The sequence below is a fragment of the Saccostrea echinata genome, unplaced genomic scaffold, assembly GCF_033153115.1.
Source record: "Saccostrea echinata isolate AGI-Se365-2 ecotype Australia unplaced genomic scaffold, CSIRO_AGI_Sech_v1 ptg000054l, whole genome shotgun sequence".
Classification (NCBI taxonomy): Eukaryota; Metazoa; Mollusca; class Bivalvia; order Ostreida; family Ostreidae; genus Saccostrea; species Saccostrea echinata.
In genome coordinates this window covers 1,610,723-1,626,398 of record NW_026889803.1, presented here as the reverse complement: position 1 = coordinate 1,626,398, position 15,676 = coordinate 1,610,723, and the positions used below count along the sequence as shown (strand labels likewise).

Here is a 15,676-nt window from a genome sequence, read left to right as displayed (position 1 = left end):
ACTGACCAACCATTTACCATAACTGAAGTTAAGAACTTAATTCATAAGCTTAAAATCAATAAAAGTGCAGGACCAGATCTTATTCCAAATGAAATATTAAAACATAGCTCAGTGGTTACTTGTAAATCTATAGTTAAACGATTTAACTTAATATTGCATACTGGAGAATACCCATCGGCATGGAGAAAATCATTCATTGTTCTAATCTATAAATCTGGAGATAAGAATGACCTAAATAATTACAGAGGCATCTCACTTCAGAACTGCATAGCAAAACTTTTTAGTGCTACACTTAATAAAAGATTAATGCTACATTATGATAAATTATTCTCAAAACAACAATTTGGCTTTAGAACAGATCACAGAACAACAGACAGCCTTTTTGTTCTTAAAACTTTAATAACAAAATATATTGTTCGAAATAAAACAAAAATATATGCATGCTTTGTAGATCTGTGCAAAGCGTTTGACACTATTTGGCATAATGGCCTTTTATACAAATTAATGAACAATCAGATTGGTCAAATTTTTTTTTAAAGTTATTCAAAGTATGTACAGATCATGTGAATCAGCTGTTAAATTTGAAAACACTCATTCCAATTATTTTAAACTTGATAGAGGGGTAAAACAAGGGGATAGTCTAAGTCCAACATTATTCAACTGTTTTGTTAATGATCTACATGACACATTTGATCAGTCATGTGATCCACTTATTCTCAAACACACACATGTATCTAGTTTAAGCTTTGCAGATGACCTTGTTCTGCTCTCAGAGTCCCATACTGGTTTACAGAATACACTGAACAAATTGCAGAATTATTGCTTAAATTGGCAACTAACTGTTAATACTACAAAAACTAAAGTTTTAACTTTTCAAAAAATATATCAACCAACTCCTGTTTTTTATTATGATAATCACCCTCTTGAAGAAGTAAAAGAATATAATTTCCTTGGAACAATAATTGATCACAAAGCTAGTTTAAACAAAGGAGTACTAGAGCTGTCTAAGAAAGGCTTAAAAGTAATATTTTCCCTAAGAAAAATCTTCTCCAATTTCACACAATTACCTGTGAATTTGTCTTGTAAATTATTTGACACTCTTATTCGCCCTATTTTATGCTTTAATAGTGAAATCTGGTTTATGGATGATTATCTTCCTTCATACAGAGTAATACTTAGAGCAATGAAAAATAACAACTCATGTGATAATCTCGCTTTACAAGAAAAATCTGTCTATGAAAAAGTACATGCTAGATATTGTAAAACAGTTCTAGGACTCAACAAAACAGCATGCAACATTTCATCATTGTGTGAACTAGGTAGACTTCCAGTTTCTTCTTTTATTAAAACTCAAGTTATGATGTACTTTGTACGACTAAACTCTCAGAATGTAAACCCCATGATTGAAGAATCATATAATATCAGTATGTCTTTGCATGAAGAGGGATTTTACTCGTGGCATACCCTCGCACTGTCTATATTTAAAGAAAATAATTTAAATAGCAATGACTACAGGAAAGAAAATGAAAAATTTGACAACATTCGAAATTCGGTTAAAAAGAAGTTGAAGAAAATAGTACTAGATAATTATAAAGGCAAAACTATGGAAAAAATATCCAAATTCACAGAAAACTCCAAACTGTATTTGTACAGTAAATTAAAACACAATCTTAATATGGAAGAATATCTTATGCTTGAAAATAGTTTCAAGAATAGACAATTACTAACTAAGTTTCGAACAAGTGACCACTGCCTACTGATTGAAACTGGTAGACATAAGAAAATACCTCGACAACAAAGATTATGCACTTCATGTAATGCTATTGATGATGAATTTCATTTCTTTTTACAATGTAATTTGAATATACAAGCAAGGAGTATATACTTATAAAAACCATGTTAGATAATTGTTCCTCATTCTATCTCAAATCACCCATACAGAAACTTGAATATATACTTAGTCCAACACTTGAAGTTATACCGGCTGTTTTCACTTTTATAAAACAATCATTAGAATTAAGAAATAAAAGGTCCACATCGGTGTAACATATAAGGAGTAAATTACTTAAATTGCGCCTATTGTATAAATACATTCATTGTTCTTTGTTTCTTTTCTTATTATGAATTGTATTGCTTGACCCATATGGGTGTATTATGCAATAAAGAATAATCACTAAAAGAAAATAGAAGCTAACCCCCCCCCCCCCCCCCCGAAATAGGATTTTTGAGTTTGCACAATTTCCTTTTTTTTTTTTTTTTGCTTGTCAAGTTTTTTCAGGTAAGTTGAAATTTTTTTCCTCGGGTTGGCCCCCCACTTTCAAAAACGATGCTACGTCACTGTCACTGCTCTTCAAAATGGTTATTAGCTTAAAGTGAAACCGATAAAACGCAAATTCTACGAAAGCTTATTAGGGCAAATCAACATATATTTAAAGGGTGCATGATTGCACATATCCGCATTTATCGAGAATTTATACTTACCCACTCTTCATTAATAATTACTGAGGTTGATAAATCTATGCATGAGAGGTGGAGCTAATATTATAAGACTAGCGTAACAATGTTATGTATATAGAAAAACACTTCTACATGGCACTAATATCTACAAAGGTTTCAACAATAACATGATAAGGGCACGTAGACCTGTAGAGATTATAGTAAATCAATTCATGACGATTTTACGTGTTCGAACACAATCAGTTGGTAAAGCAAATGACATCCCATCCTCACAACGGCAGGGGTCCCGAGTCTACTTGTACGTGGTCGTGGGATTGTACTCAGGACCCCTCTGACGTTGTGAAGGGGATACATCCAAAACATTTATGCTACCTTACTCTCTTTTCATAGCAAAAAAAAAAAAAAAAAAAAAATTACCCATCACGTGACGTAATTTAAAGGTTTTAAAGAAACTCTAAACACTAACAAAAGTGTTTTTAAGGTAAAGGTTACAGGTCTCAAACGGTCCATTCTGTGATCGAGAAGAAAGAACTGTTGGAGACCGTTAGGCCCGACAATTGTTCTTTCTTCTCTCAGAATGGACAGTTTGAGGGATATAACCTATTTAAAACACTTACTCTATTGTGTTCATAATGTACTCTCTAAGAATTGTTTCTCATCCATTGCATTTTATTAATGGACTATCTCTAGTAAAGGTCGTTTACAATCAAAAGAATCTTACATTCATTTTAATTGTTAACTTACAGGGCAGTTACAGGTAAGTGCTATTTTTAAATACCTGAATAAAGAATATTTAACCACAAAGCATGAGATTCGAACACCATTTTCTTGTGACTGTGAATAGTGAAAGCATGTCTTCTTCCGAGGGAGAAAGCATATAAAATTCAGATATGATGAACAATCTAGTAATAATACAGATGTCATTCTCAAGTGATGTTTTGGATTTTGAGCTTAGGCTTGTCAAGATAATTAACTTTGAACTCAAAGTGGACGTTTTTTCCAAATATTTCTCAACTTTTGGTCAAGGCTATTCAAAGATGCAGAAAAACAAAGGGAACGTAGAAAGATTTCCATAATTACATCAGCAATGTTTAGAGAGCTTATTGCAGAAAACGGAGCAGAAATGTAAACAGGCATTGACTGTGTTCTTTAACTGACAGAGAGAATGTTACACAGTACCCAACGTTGATGTTTTCATGCTTAATGACATCAGGGTGTTGAGTGATAAAGAAATCAACAAAATTATAAGCTTTTTTGTCGCTGAAGTATTGGTGACCAGTGAATCCTAACCATCAGGTTGGTGTTATACCACAAAGATAAAAGGGAAATGTTTACAAAGAGAAAAAATCAATCCGAACCATTGATCTGTATTTTCTGATTGGATTTGACTACATACCGTCACGTTCTGATGTTTTTTAAAGAATTCTTTCACTTTGCCTTTTAAGTACTGTATTTAACAATGCATTTCGTCGCGGTTTTCATTTCTTCAATTTATGGAATATTTTTAAATTCCTTCTCTCCGTAACACCGACAGCTGAATTAATAATGCATTCAGATCTGATTTTAATCTTGCATTTATGAGTTTATTCATCGTTGGAGTATATAAAAGAACAAAGAACTTTTTTATCTACTGCGATATACACTACAAACAGGGATTTTTAAGTGGCAAAAAGAGCTGCACAATTTCAATGAAAGTTCAATTGATAATGGAGAGCTTTAATGATATTAATTATCTAACTTCATTGAGGCGGGAAATCTTGGTTTGAGTACAATGTACACATAATATTGGCCTTTACAAAACAAACCTCAGTTTGAAAAGCATTGGGCATCAATATATCAACATTTCTGCAATTCATTTTCCACCTTATCGAGTTCATGTGCGCGCTGAGTCCCCGGCGTCTTTAATATCGTTCACTATTATTTATCGCTACTCTCTTCTAATTTATTTTCAGGTGACTTGTAAACATTTGATAACTATATAACCAAAGAAATTAAATACCAATGGTATACACAAATGAAAGGTGTAATTCATTACGAGCGACAAAAGTTTGCCGCTCTCTATGAGCGATATGAGTAGTCTGAGCACAGTCATGCCCGCCAGGAAAGGCATATTGGGAACACCTCTAGCTCTAAGACAAAGTGACGACAAACTGTCCGCTGTATCTAACAGTCGGGATTACGAAAAACCCCGCGTAACAGGGGACGAGAAGAACCCGGTTCCTTTCGTCCAAGAGGATGGATTTACGGATGTTGTGTTGGTTGTCGAGGGAAAACGTCTCCACACATCCAGAAGTCTGTTGTGTATGTCCTCCCCAGTGTTGGCCAGAATGCTGGCCTCACCAGAACAAAAGGATCAGAGGGAATTCCCTCTACAGGGGAAGTCATATGATACAGTCCATGAACTGCTGTACATCCTACATCCTGCCTACCAACGCAAAGTGACAGGTAAATTAATTGAATAAAATTGTTGAGGTGATCAGATTTATTGTGAATTTATATTAAAATGGTTCCATCATTAAAAAAAAATCCCCTTTCTATTAACTCCAATTCATCAGCTTCTAAGGAATTATATATGAAGTCTTACAGTTGCTAATTCTTTTACAACATTTTTTTTGTCTCGAATCATATGATTTCGTTGATCACTGCTTTATAAAGACTTTCTATAACTCCAATTCATCAGCTTCTAAGGAATTATATATGAAGTCTTACAGTTACTAAGGCCAAACAAAAAAATATGTGTGGTTCCGGTTACACTTCCATAAAAATTAGGGTAGGTAGGTAGGGAATTTTTTTTTTTTTTTTAACAAAATAATTTTCTTAATTTTTCTAAATAATACCTATGACTGCTTTGCAGATGGCATTTAGATGTGATGTGATAATATACTAGTCAATATTGGTAGGGGACACCTACATGCTAGCTTGCTTTGGACTTAATACTATTAAACACTTGCACTATGTTTTGCAAGGAGGCCGTCATTGCTGAAACTAAAATACCGAAGCCATTGATGGAAATTGGGGAAAATTCCGGAAAAAATATGAAAATTGCCAAAAAAAAGTTTAGGGTCGGGGGTATAAAATAGGGAAGGTCGGGTAACCGGAACCACACATATTTTTTTATTTGGCCTAATTCTTTTACAACATTTTTTTTGTCTCGAATCAGATGATTTTGTTGATCACTGCTTATAAAGACTTCGTCACTCCTCCGTAAGTTTTGAAACAGAAAAACTTCTTAACTATACATCTTTGTACGATGATAGAGAAAAAAAAAAAAGGCCCCATGTCGAAGTGCATGATAGAGATCAGTATCGGATTTGGTTAACCCAGCTGCAAGCCTATGCCGAAGTGCGAACGAAATAACAATATATATCTCAATGCATTGAATCAATGATTGTACTTTATATATTTATTCCCTAAAACACTGATGTAAGGCAGTGAATCATTCGTGGAAAAGCATTAATGCATATATATAAAAGAGCCAATTGATTGTGGTTACATTTATTTCCAGATCAAACTGCCTTCCAAATTCTTCCAATCGCAGAAGAATACCAAATCTGGAATCTGAAACAAAGATGTGAGGAAATACTTTTGCACTCCCTAAATACGGAAAAATCTGTCAAAGATGATCAGTTACTGCGGTGTCTCCAAATTTCCGATTCCTATAAGCTTTTTGCTCTGTGGACTAAGTGTCTGCAGCTGTGTGCAAGACCAAATGTTAACCTAGCGACATTGCAACGTAACCCGGAATACGAGCATATGTCTAGGTTTCTGAAAAGCATGCTAGAAGCGTTCAAAACTGGTGGAACCGAAACACATCGGTCACATAGCGAAGGAAGTCACGTGACTGTGCCCAGACGAGGTAGCACAACGCTAATTGATGAGACAAACGTCAGAAAAACATTTGTTACAAGTCAAACTCAAACCAAATTCTGAGGGAGATCCAAGTTCTCTAGTCACCAAATGTAACATAAATAGTTGACAATGCCAAGTAACATTTACAAATTGCTTCCTTTAGCTATAGGAGTTATTCAAATCACAATGCATCTACTTATCCAAATGGATTTTGAACAGGAATCTTCAGATTCATCACTGTCTTGACACATTTGATTCTACCCATTTTGTAACTAGTTATAGGAATGGACAACTTATATGACTAGATTTCAATGACAATTTGTGATCCAAATGCTTAACTGTGATCAATATTGATTTAAGTTTGTTCCTTTCAGCAGGTCTCAAGTTTTTCACCCAGTTACATTTTTTTGAAACATTGTCATCAATCCAACTGGAAACTACAGTCAAATTATATATAAATACTATATACATTTTAAAATATATCAACCATTCTTCATACATGTTTTAATAAATCATATCACAAAAGTTATTAAGGATTCTTTAGAACATATATGTATACATGACACATGTTAGAGATATTTATTGCTATATCAATAAATACTAATAACTATAACTGTTGCAGAATTACTAGTATTTACTTTATGAACTGATTTTTACATGCAAAATACGTTACTCTCTACACACCAATATTGCCATGCTATAAACTTGCTACATACTTATTTGTCAGTCTGTCTGACTTCCACTAAATCAGCTTGCAAAATATCACACAAAACAAAGAAAATATTTAAGAAAAATTCATCACAAACCATTACTGACCACTTTGGGTCTTCTGGAGTAATCCTCTTTTAAAGTAAAATGATGAGTTTTTATGAGCAATGTAATTTGTGACAATATATGTACTGTCATTACAGCAAAAGAAATCTGGCATAAAATGATCATTAATAAGGAAATCTCAAGAATTTTCTTCAAGTTTAAAAATGAATTGTAACAATTCTGAATTTCACATACGTACCTTCCAACTTAAGATTTCTTTTTGCCATCCTCTTTTAAAAATCATAGACAGCATAATCATTCTTACATGAAATTAAATAAAGTCAAAATGTCACAGAAAAAACTGTAAGCATCAGCGCCATTAATATGAAAATACTTTGTATTGGCATTTAATATTACTATTGACACGACACTGGCAGCTTAGTGTGCACAAGAAACATTTCAGAATTGTTAAGACACATGATTGCACATTATGTTTGGCATTATGAGATGCTATCAAACTACACACACATAAGAAAGCATTTGCACAAAACTATAGTTCTTGTGTTAGATGCAAAATTAGAGCAAAGCATCATAACTTAGTATTTTTACATCATAACTTTATTTTTTGTACAAAAATATGTTATGTACGAGCAAATACTGCTAGGCAAAACAAATAAACACATCTGCCACCTTTTTGTTTCACACAATTTAATTTTTCCTTCTTATTTGTACATACATGTATATGTATTTCAAGGGAAGTTCTAAGCCTCAAACTAATCTGCCAAACATTTTTTTTTTCTTTCTTGCAAATGAATTGAAAAGATTAAAAAAAAAAGAAAAAAGAAAATGAAACATTTTTTTAATAACATTAAAAAGTACTTTTAAAAAATTAGGCCTGTTTCCTTTAAAATGCAGAATTTTTTGGGAGTTTTTTGGATGAAAGCAATATAACATATACAAAGATCAAATGAAAATTTCTCACACTTTATCGTGTTCAGAATGCTTAAATTATACCTTTGACAATGAAAATAGGATAACTATTCTTCGTTTTTAACTCAGTTCTGAAACTGATGTCACATCATGATCATCTGCAGAAGACTGGCTTCATAACACATATTCAAGACAAGTATGGTGTATATAGATTATAAATAATGATTCAAGTTTTGGAACCACAAATGAGAATTTCTGAACTTCTTCATCAAATGAACAAAATTATTATTTTTCTGTTTGAAAAAAAAATTATCTGCTGAAGTTGACTTCGACAATAAATTTGTAGTTGTATCAACATGATCAATGAAAGATAAATTGGGTCTCGTTCTATTAATATAAATACAATTCATGGACCAGTATATGTTAATTACTCATGAAAAGACCTTTTAAACCCTGTGATAAACACAACAAATAAAAATTATCAAAAGTTACATGGATTGTAGCACATAGGATCACTGAGAGGCAACAGAAAAAAAACCCCATTACAATTAAAAAAAAAAACTTCTACAAAATTGGGAATGCATGTTGTTCTATCTACAAGTATACAATCATTTCAAAAGTTATTTAATGACTGTGTATATGATTTACATTCTTACAACATGCTGCATGAGGTACATAATAAGTGAAATAAATAACAACACAATTGATTATTTTTTAGGGAAAATCAGAGAGTAACAAACAATAGTAAATCAACAGTAATCAACAATACAAAAAAAATTGTTGTATACCTCAATAAAAAAAATTATGTCTTAATGGTAATAAAATTTCTCAGAAGGTTAAAAAAGCCAGTCTCTTAATTTTATTCCCACAGCAAGGACAACATACGCCGACAGAGTTCACCAGAACAACATGGAAATCTACTGATTCTACCACTGAATATTATGAGTCCCAAATTTGTATTGCTGTTTCATCTTGCACCATCAGTGTATTTCATAAGTGATAAAAGAATTTGTTTACACACTATGTCTATGAGCATTCATACTTTACAGCAGCCTTTTTTGCCCCCTCCCCCGCCCGTCGACTTCTTGTTCAGTTTTATTGACTCAGCAGGCTGTTCTGCTGCTTTCTTCATTTGTTCTTTCTTTGTGGCTAAAACTAGTTTTGTGATGGCTAAAAACATCTGCAAGAGAGATGAGGTTTTTATGAAATGCAAAATTGACTAACTATATCTTGCAAATAATTAAAGCAGCAAGTCAGTAGGAAAGTTGAAAGACTTCCTTCTAAATTTGAGAAATTTACAGAAACTTACTTCTTCTACATTCTTGTTTTCTTTGGCACTGGTTTCAAAAAGCTGGATTCCCATCTGATCCGCAAACCTCTGGGCATCTTGAGTGAGTACAACTTTCCTATCAGAGTCGTCATCTTTATTACCCACTGAAAATATCATGAGATATATAAGTATCCAATAAAATGTAATACAACATAAACGTAAGAAGTGGTGATTCCTGTTTTTACTTTTTCTTGACAGAGTATTTCCCCTTTGGAAATAGCAAATATATAATTACATGCTTGTGAAAATGGGTGATTACAAGAAAGAAAAACTTTGTCTTTAGATAGTAAAATATGAACCAAGTAAAAAGGACACAGTAAAATTTCAAGATTTTCACTTAAATTAAAAGCTTTCCAAGTGTGCACCTGATGTGATTTTGCATAACATGACCTTCCGTTTACCTAAAATCCTATTAACGACATCACAATTCTGATCAATCTCATGAAGCCATCTCTTTACATTGGCGAACGATTCCCCGCTCGTGACATCATACACGACAATCACACCATGTGTTCCTCTGTAGTAACTAGAGAAGTAATTAAGATGATTCATTAACAGAGAGAGCTCACTTATCAAGATTCTAGAGATGAGAGAAATTAAGACTGAATCTTAATCAATACCTGTCATTCCCTTGTTCTGGTAAAGGCAAATCTTAAACATATTCCTAAAGGCATTTTAAAATCAATAACTTTTAATCATAGCCTTAGACTCATTAACAGTTACGAAAGGAATGAATTTCATTTTAAAATAAAACATTTGTTGAAAATATATCTGCTTTCACTTAACAAAGTGAACGTATGTCATCCGTAGTGCATTGGTTTAAATTTTCATAAATGAATTTTTAATATATCAAATGTTTAATATATAATATGAATCAATAAATTTTTTTTTGAATATGTAGAAGGCAATACCTTATAGATCACTACACTCATTATGTACTCATTGTTGTACATTAGAACAAATACCATGGTCATGTAATTTCTTTATTATTGACAACATAAATTCAAAATGATCATTATTCATTTCTTATATAAAAACCCATTGTGGAATACAAACCATTTTGCATCTTTTGTTAGTTCCTTTTGAATTCAACAAAATTATATCTTCTAATGACTAGATGTAGATGCATTCATTTCTAATGACTTGCATGAATGTAATTTTACAATTTTAAAAGATACAGATTAAAAGATGAATGTAATTTTACACAATTTATGGTGTCATGAGAGTGAGAATTAGCACTGACTTAAAAATTTTGGACGTTCATTGTGTCATAACACAGATGGTTGTGCAGACAAATTTTTATGATGTGCTAACATGCATTATTGAGTTTGTCAGCATAGCCATCAATTTATGAACGTCCAAAATTTATAATTCAATGCTTATATTTACATTTATTCATTTCAAGGTAAATTGTAGATTGATTAAATATCACTTCTTTGAATACATTATATCTGTTTGAAAGATACACACTGCTTTGGTATAGCTAAACTGAGAGAGCAGCTGTTGCTGTTCAATGTGAGAGTAAATTTTGATTTTCATTTACAACGTTGCACTTTTACAGCATTCAACCTTTGTGATGTCAAAATGAAATCATTACTTCAACCTTTTGAACCTCCCCATCTTATGGTATTTTAAATGCTGATGCTTTTAACACACTTTATAAAGGAAAATACAAATGTAACATAAATATTTTAAGAAAAAATGGCGGCTTCTGGTAAAAAATTTAGAATACAGTACAAATTTTCATCTCCTGTTAATTTTTTTCTCCCACTTGATCCTGTGAATGGGGTAAAACTTTGTGTACAGCTGGTACACATATTATACATATCACAAGACACAATCATTTCTAATGACTTCTGCAGACATGATCATTTCTAGTGACTTACATAGACGTAATTGCTTCTAGTGACTTACAAGATAACTTTTTCTAATGACTTATCGAGTTGTATTTGTTTTTAAAGACTTGCATAGGCATAATTGATTCTAAGGATTTATGTAGGCTTAATACTTAGGTAGACATAATTGATTCTAATGATTTATGTAGACATAATCATTCATATCTTACATAGAAGTAATCGTTTATAATAACTTATGTAGATGTAATCATTTCTAATGACTTGCATAGACATAATAGATTCTAATGACTAATGTAAATTCATTTGTTTTTTATGAATTTCGTAGATGCATTTTTTTTATGACTAACATAGACATATTTGTTTTTAATGACTTACGTAGACGTTATTGTTCTGAACCTCTCCTGACCAGCTGTGTCCCAGATTTGAAGTTTAACTTTTTCACCATTGACGTCAACAGTACGAATCTTAAAATCTACTCCTATAGTTGTGATGTATGTACCTACAATTGTAGCAACAGAAAATATACATTAAGATTTTGTAACTCACAAAATATATTTTAAGCTCACCTAAACAATCTTTATTCATTTTACCATCCACAAAAAAAATTGCAAAACATTATCTTCCTTAAGGAAGCTTTAAGGTCATATGATCCAAATTAATACACTCTTCCTATAATAGAGTTTGAATAATTTATTCTTCTATTAAAAATCTTAAAACTGAATTCAGTGTATCTGTGCTCTGACTGCAAATTCCTCCTTCTCCCCCCAAAAGAAGAAGTTATTGCATTTATTTATACTTACTATGCTTATGGATATACATTTTTTCATTCAACAATTTTTATTTATTTATATGCTTAGTATTATTATTCTGGGACCTTGCAACACTGAACTCTGTAGAATGATTTTAAGCCACTCGAATTCAGCTTTTTAATACTTGTACGTCTATTGGTTTTGTGCAGAAAACATATCAAGGAAAGGTGAATGAGAATTAGTGCAAAGTACTTCTCTGGTAAGATTTTTTCCTATCATTATTGAATATGAATTTTTATGTATATACCTGAGAATGTATTGTCTGAAAACCTCAACAGGAGACTGCTTTTTCCAACACCTGTAAAAAAAAAAAAAAAGATTGATGAGATTTTTTCAAAAATATAATGTACTTTCAATATATAGACAAAACAAAAACCTTTGGATGTGAAGCATGGACCACAATATAGGGAAACCTAGGTAACATTTTGTAAATGACAGGTAAATCACACCAATGGTGGAGCACATGGCTCAGTGGTCTTAGGTATTTGTCCAGTAACTCAAAGGCTGCTGGTTACTGTGATTGTTTAACGACAGAGACAAACTAAGACAGCTTTGGAATAGACAAGTTAGAGAAAATATATCATAGCATAAATTCAAAGAAGTGTCAGCTAATGAATTATTGCTAGAAATAAAACATTATTAAATGTTAAACACATACAGATGCAATATACTTTCTCAATACAGATGTCTTCAAGGGAATACCTTTAAGTTTGTGTGTTCTGATACATTGTATATTACTTAGAAAAAATGTAATAAAAAATTCTAGAAAATCTGTAAATATGGTTTCACCCAGTCTTCTGCATTTGCCCTATCTAAGGAGTTTTTTTTTTAAATCGAGGCTAAAATGAGCCTTTCGATCGATTTAAAACCTAGACATATACCCTGAAAATTATGGTACATGTATTTGCATGCAAAGCTTAATCATGATCCTCTTGAGTAACCCCATTTTCTAACTGAAGGTGGTAATAAATTAATTACAATCAATTTTCATCTAAACCACAGTTGTCTTTGTGTATCAAAAATGGAATTTCTGATTAGATGAACTGATTATTTAAAGATCTGAAATTATGAACTTCTTGACTTGTAAACACAAGGAACACTATCTCTGTCTATTTTTAAATATATATAAATTTACACTCTTTGGCATGTAACAGATCCATGTTCTCTTTAATATAGCTCCTTAAGGCATGAACATAAATAAGAGTCTTGCTCGCTTTCACTTGGTGGATGATAGTGCATTCAATTGTTTTACTGTTCCATCTTCATGGTTAATTAATACCATAAAGACAGCAATGGCACCAAATCAGTATTCTTGCAATAATACAATATTTTAGATGACCTCATTATAGGTGCCAACATCAAGATAGAAAGCTTATTCTGTCTACAGTTTAAAACATACTATTATGATTTGATTGTCCATAAAATATTTTATGATAATGACATGTCTATTATATGATAATTTCCTATGGACCCAGTTTAATGATAGAATTCATTCTGTGACAGTGTGTATTGCCAATATAGCAAAACAAACACAGGTGATAACTCTAACTCAGTGCACATACTATGAACAATTCAGAGAGCTCTGATTTGAAACGAGGAAAACACATTGTGAAAAAATGTTGAGCTTTTCCTTTATAATATGAATTAATTTTCTGGGTGAAAGGTAAAAACAATCTCAAAAAGGTTTGTTATTATTAAATAATTTGATGGTTATTTTCAATGCAACTTCATTTAATTTTCCCAAAATCTTTTCGGAGCTATTCTGCAATTTTCTGCTATATTGCGGATATGTGGAGGCATTCTAACTTTGGTGAGGGCCTGACCAAAGACACAGTTAGATTATTCTAACTAGACAAGATAATGGTACTGCATTTCAAGGTGATGTTTACTTCAAAAACAAATTTCTCGCCACAATAAAATGAATGTCTGAGAGATTTTAGCGTATTATATCGAGTGCAGCGAGCGGCGCAAAGTGCCGCTCGTCACTGCAAGCTCTTAATGCAACGCCTGGGCGAAGAGAAAATTCGGACTGTGCACATTGATCCAAATGAATTTTTTTCCACAGTAACCTGTGGTCCCATAATGCTTTGCGAATTGCATTTCACCGTAAACAACATTCTCGCTGCAACAAGAGGTTCCAAGAAAAAAATAAACTCAACTTGATTTGATGGATATATATCAGATAAATAGTAAATTAAACCTTCTTTATCAAAATTAACACTGTTTAGACTTCGTTTTGGTAATGCAACTTACAAGTGACGTCATGTGATGTCAGAATCTAAACATACTACATGTCACGTGTGGTTTGAAGAGCCTGATATAAATAAAACTGGATATAGGTATCTGCACTCGCCCTATCGGTAGCACCGTCAACATAATAACAATGACAATATGCTTAGACCTCTGTTATTAAAGAATGTAATTTGATAACAATACCAGGGACATTTATTATACAATTAATTACCCCTTATGAGGTCAACATGGTAAAATAAGGACCCGAGACCTGGCCCACGATGCGAGGTCAGGTCAGTTCAGCGAATGGGCCAGGTCGAGGGTCCTTATTTTACCATATTGATCTCATAAGGAGTAATCAATTGTTTTATTAAACAGATATAAGTTATGACAATTCTTGTAGGCTTAATTACTAAAATAATCAATTGTGTATTAGACCTATGAAGTGTTATTATCAGTTTTTCATCAGGATCAGGATTTGCTAGTGAAGTTGTTTACTTTTCTCCTGCAAGTCTTGTAAGTTTTTACACCGCCGATTTATTAAAACACTCTGTGATTGTCAGTAACATGCATTTTTATAAATTCACAAATACCATTCCCGAGTACAATGACAATCTGGTGCAGACTTTTACTGTACAAAAGAGCTGAGTCTGCATTCGTTGAATTTGACATTGTAACGAAAGTTTCAATGAAAATGATAAATTTTATGATGCATCTAAAGGCCAATTGTATTCCGTATCATAAAAAGACTATACATATTTTTATAACAGCATTTTTTTGTAATGAACAATCATTACTGTATGTATAAATTTTTAATTTGACTGCAATTAGATTAACAGGTCACTTTTAGCAGTCATTATATATAATGACCGCGTCATTATACCCCATGTGCAATGATTCCTAGGTCATTTTTGCTGTAAAAGATACTTTTGGAAGTCATTATTGAGTTTAAAAGCCTTCTAACAAGCCAACCAAATTTGAGTATTCTTAACAGAGGTATAATAAACTATAGTAAGTAGGTCCCTGACAAAGAGGTAACATTTTCTGCATCGATTTAGAACGTCAGAGGAAACTCGAATTGAAGAGAAATACCAATGTAGTTTCTTTAAACATAACAAGTTTTTAACGAGTTAAATGACGTACCCCGATGTTAAATTTAAGATTTTTTTCAATGTTTTAAATAAAATTGACATTAAGAGAGTCAAGTATGAAGTTTGTTTACATCGATTGAGCTGATTATATTGCCCAATATTGGAAATCAATCAAAAAAAGAAATTACTGCTACAACTTCTTACCGCTGTCTCCTATTATGAGTAGTTTAAATAAGTGATCATATTCTCTGGCCATAATTACTGAGCTTTATTAGCCCAAAGCTCTCAACTCGGAAGTTTCCAACAAAATGTTCAACCGGATATAAGGCGTGATGTTTGGATTGCGCATGATATGATATGGGTCTCGGT

The 15,676-nt window shown here is 32.3% G+C and overlaps 2 protein-coding genes across 2 annotated transcripts; one reads left to right on the top strand and one right to left on the bottom strand.

Moving 5' to 3' along the window:
* Positions 1 to 4,380: 4,380 nt before the first annotated feature.
* On the top strand, positions 4,381 to 6,789 carry LOC133172068 (uncharacterized). Its single transcript, XM_061306876.1, has 2 exons — positions 4,381 to 4,902; positions 5,963 to 6,789. The coding sequence occupies exons 1-2, from the start codon at positions 4,518 to 4,520 to the stop codon at positions 6,385 to 6,387; spliced, it is 810 nt and encodes a 269-aa protein (XP_061162860.1). The 5' UTR covers positions 4,381 to 4,517; the 3' UTR covers positions 6,388 to 6,789.
* Positions 6,790 to 6,795: 6 nt separating this feature from the next.
* Positions 6,796 to 15,658, bottom strand: LOC133172069 (ras-related protein Rab-35-like). The gene is made up of 6 exons (XM_061306877.1): positions 15,512 to 15,658; positions 12,232 to 12,282; positions 11,551 to 11,674; positions 9,721 to 9,845; positions 9,299 to 9,423; positions 6,796 to 9,169 (listed from the first exon to the last, which is right to left on the bottom strand). Exons 1-6 carry the CDS (start codon positions 15,561 to 15,563, stop codon positions 9,026 to 9,028), a joined length of 621 nt encoding a protein of 206 aa, XP_061162861.1. The 5' UTR covers positions 15,564 to 15,658; the 3' UTR covers positions 6,796 to 9,025.
* Positions 15,659 to 15,676: the final 18 nt, after the last annotated feature.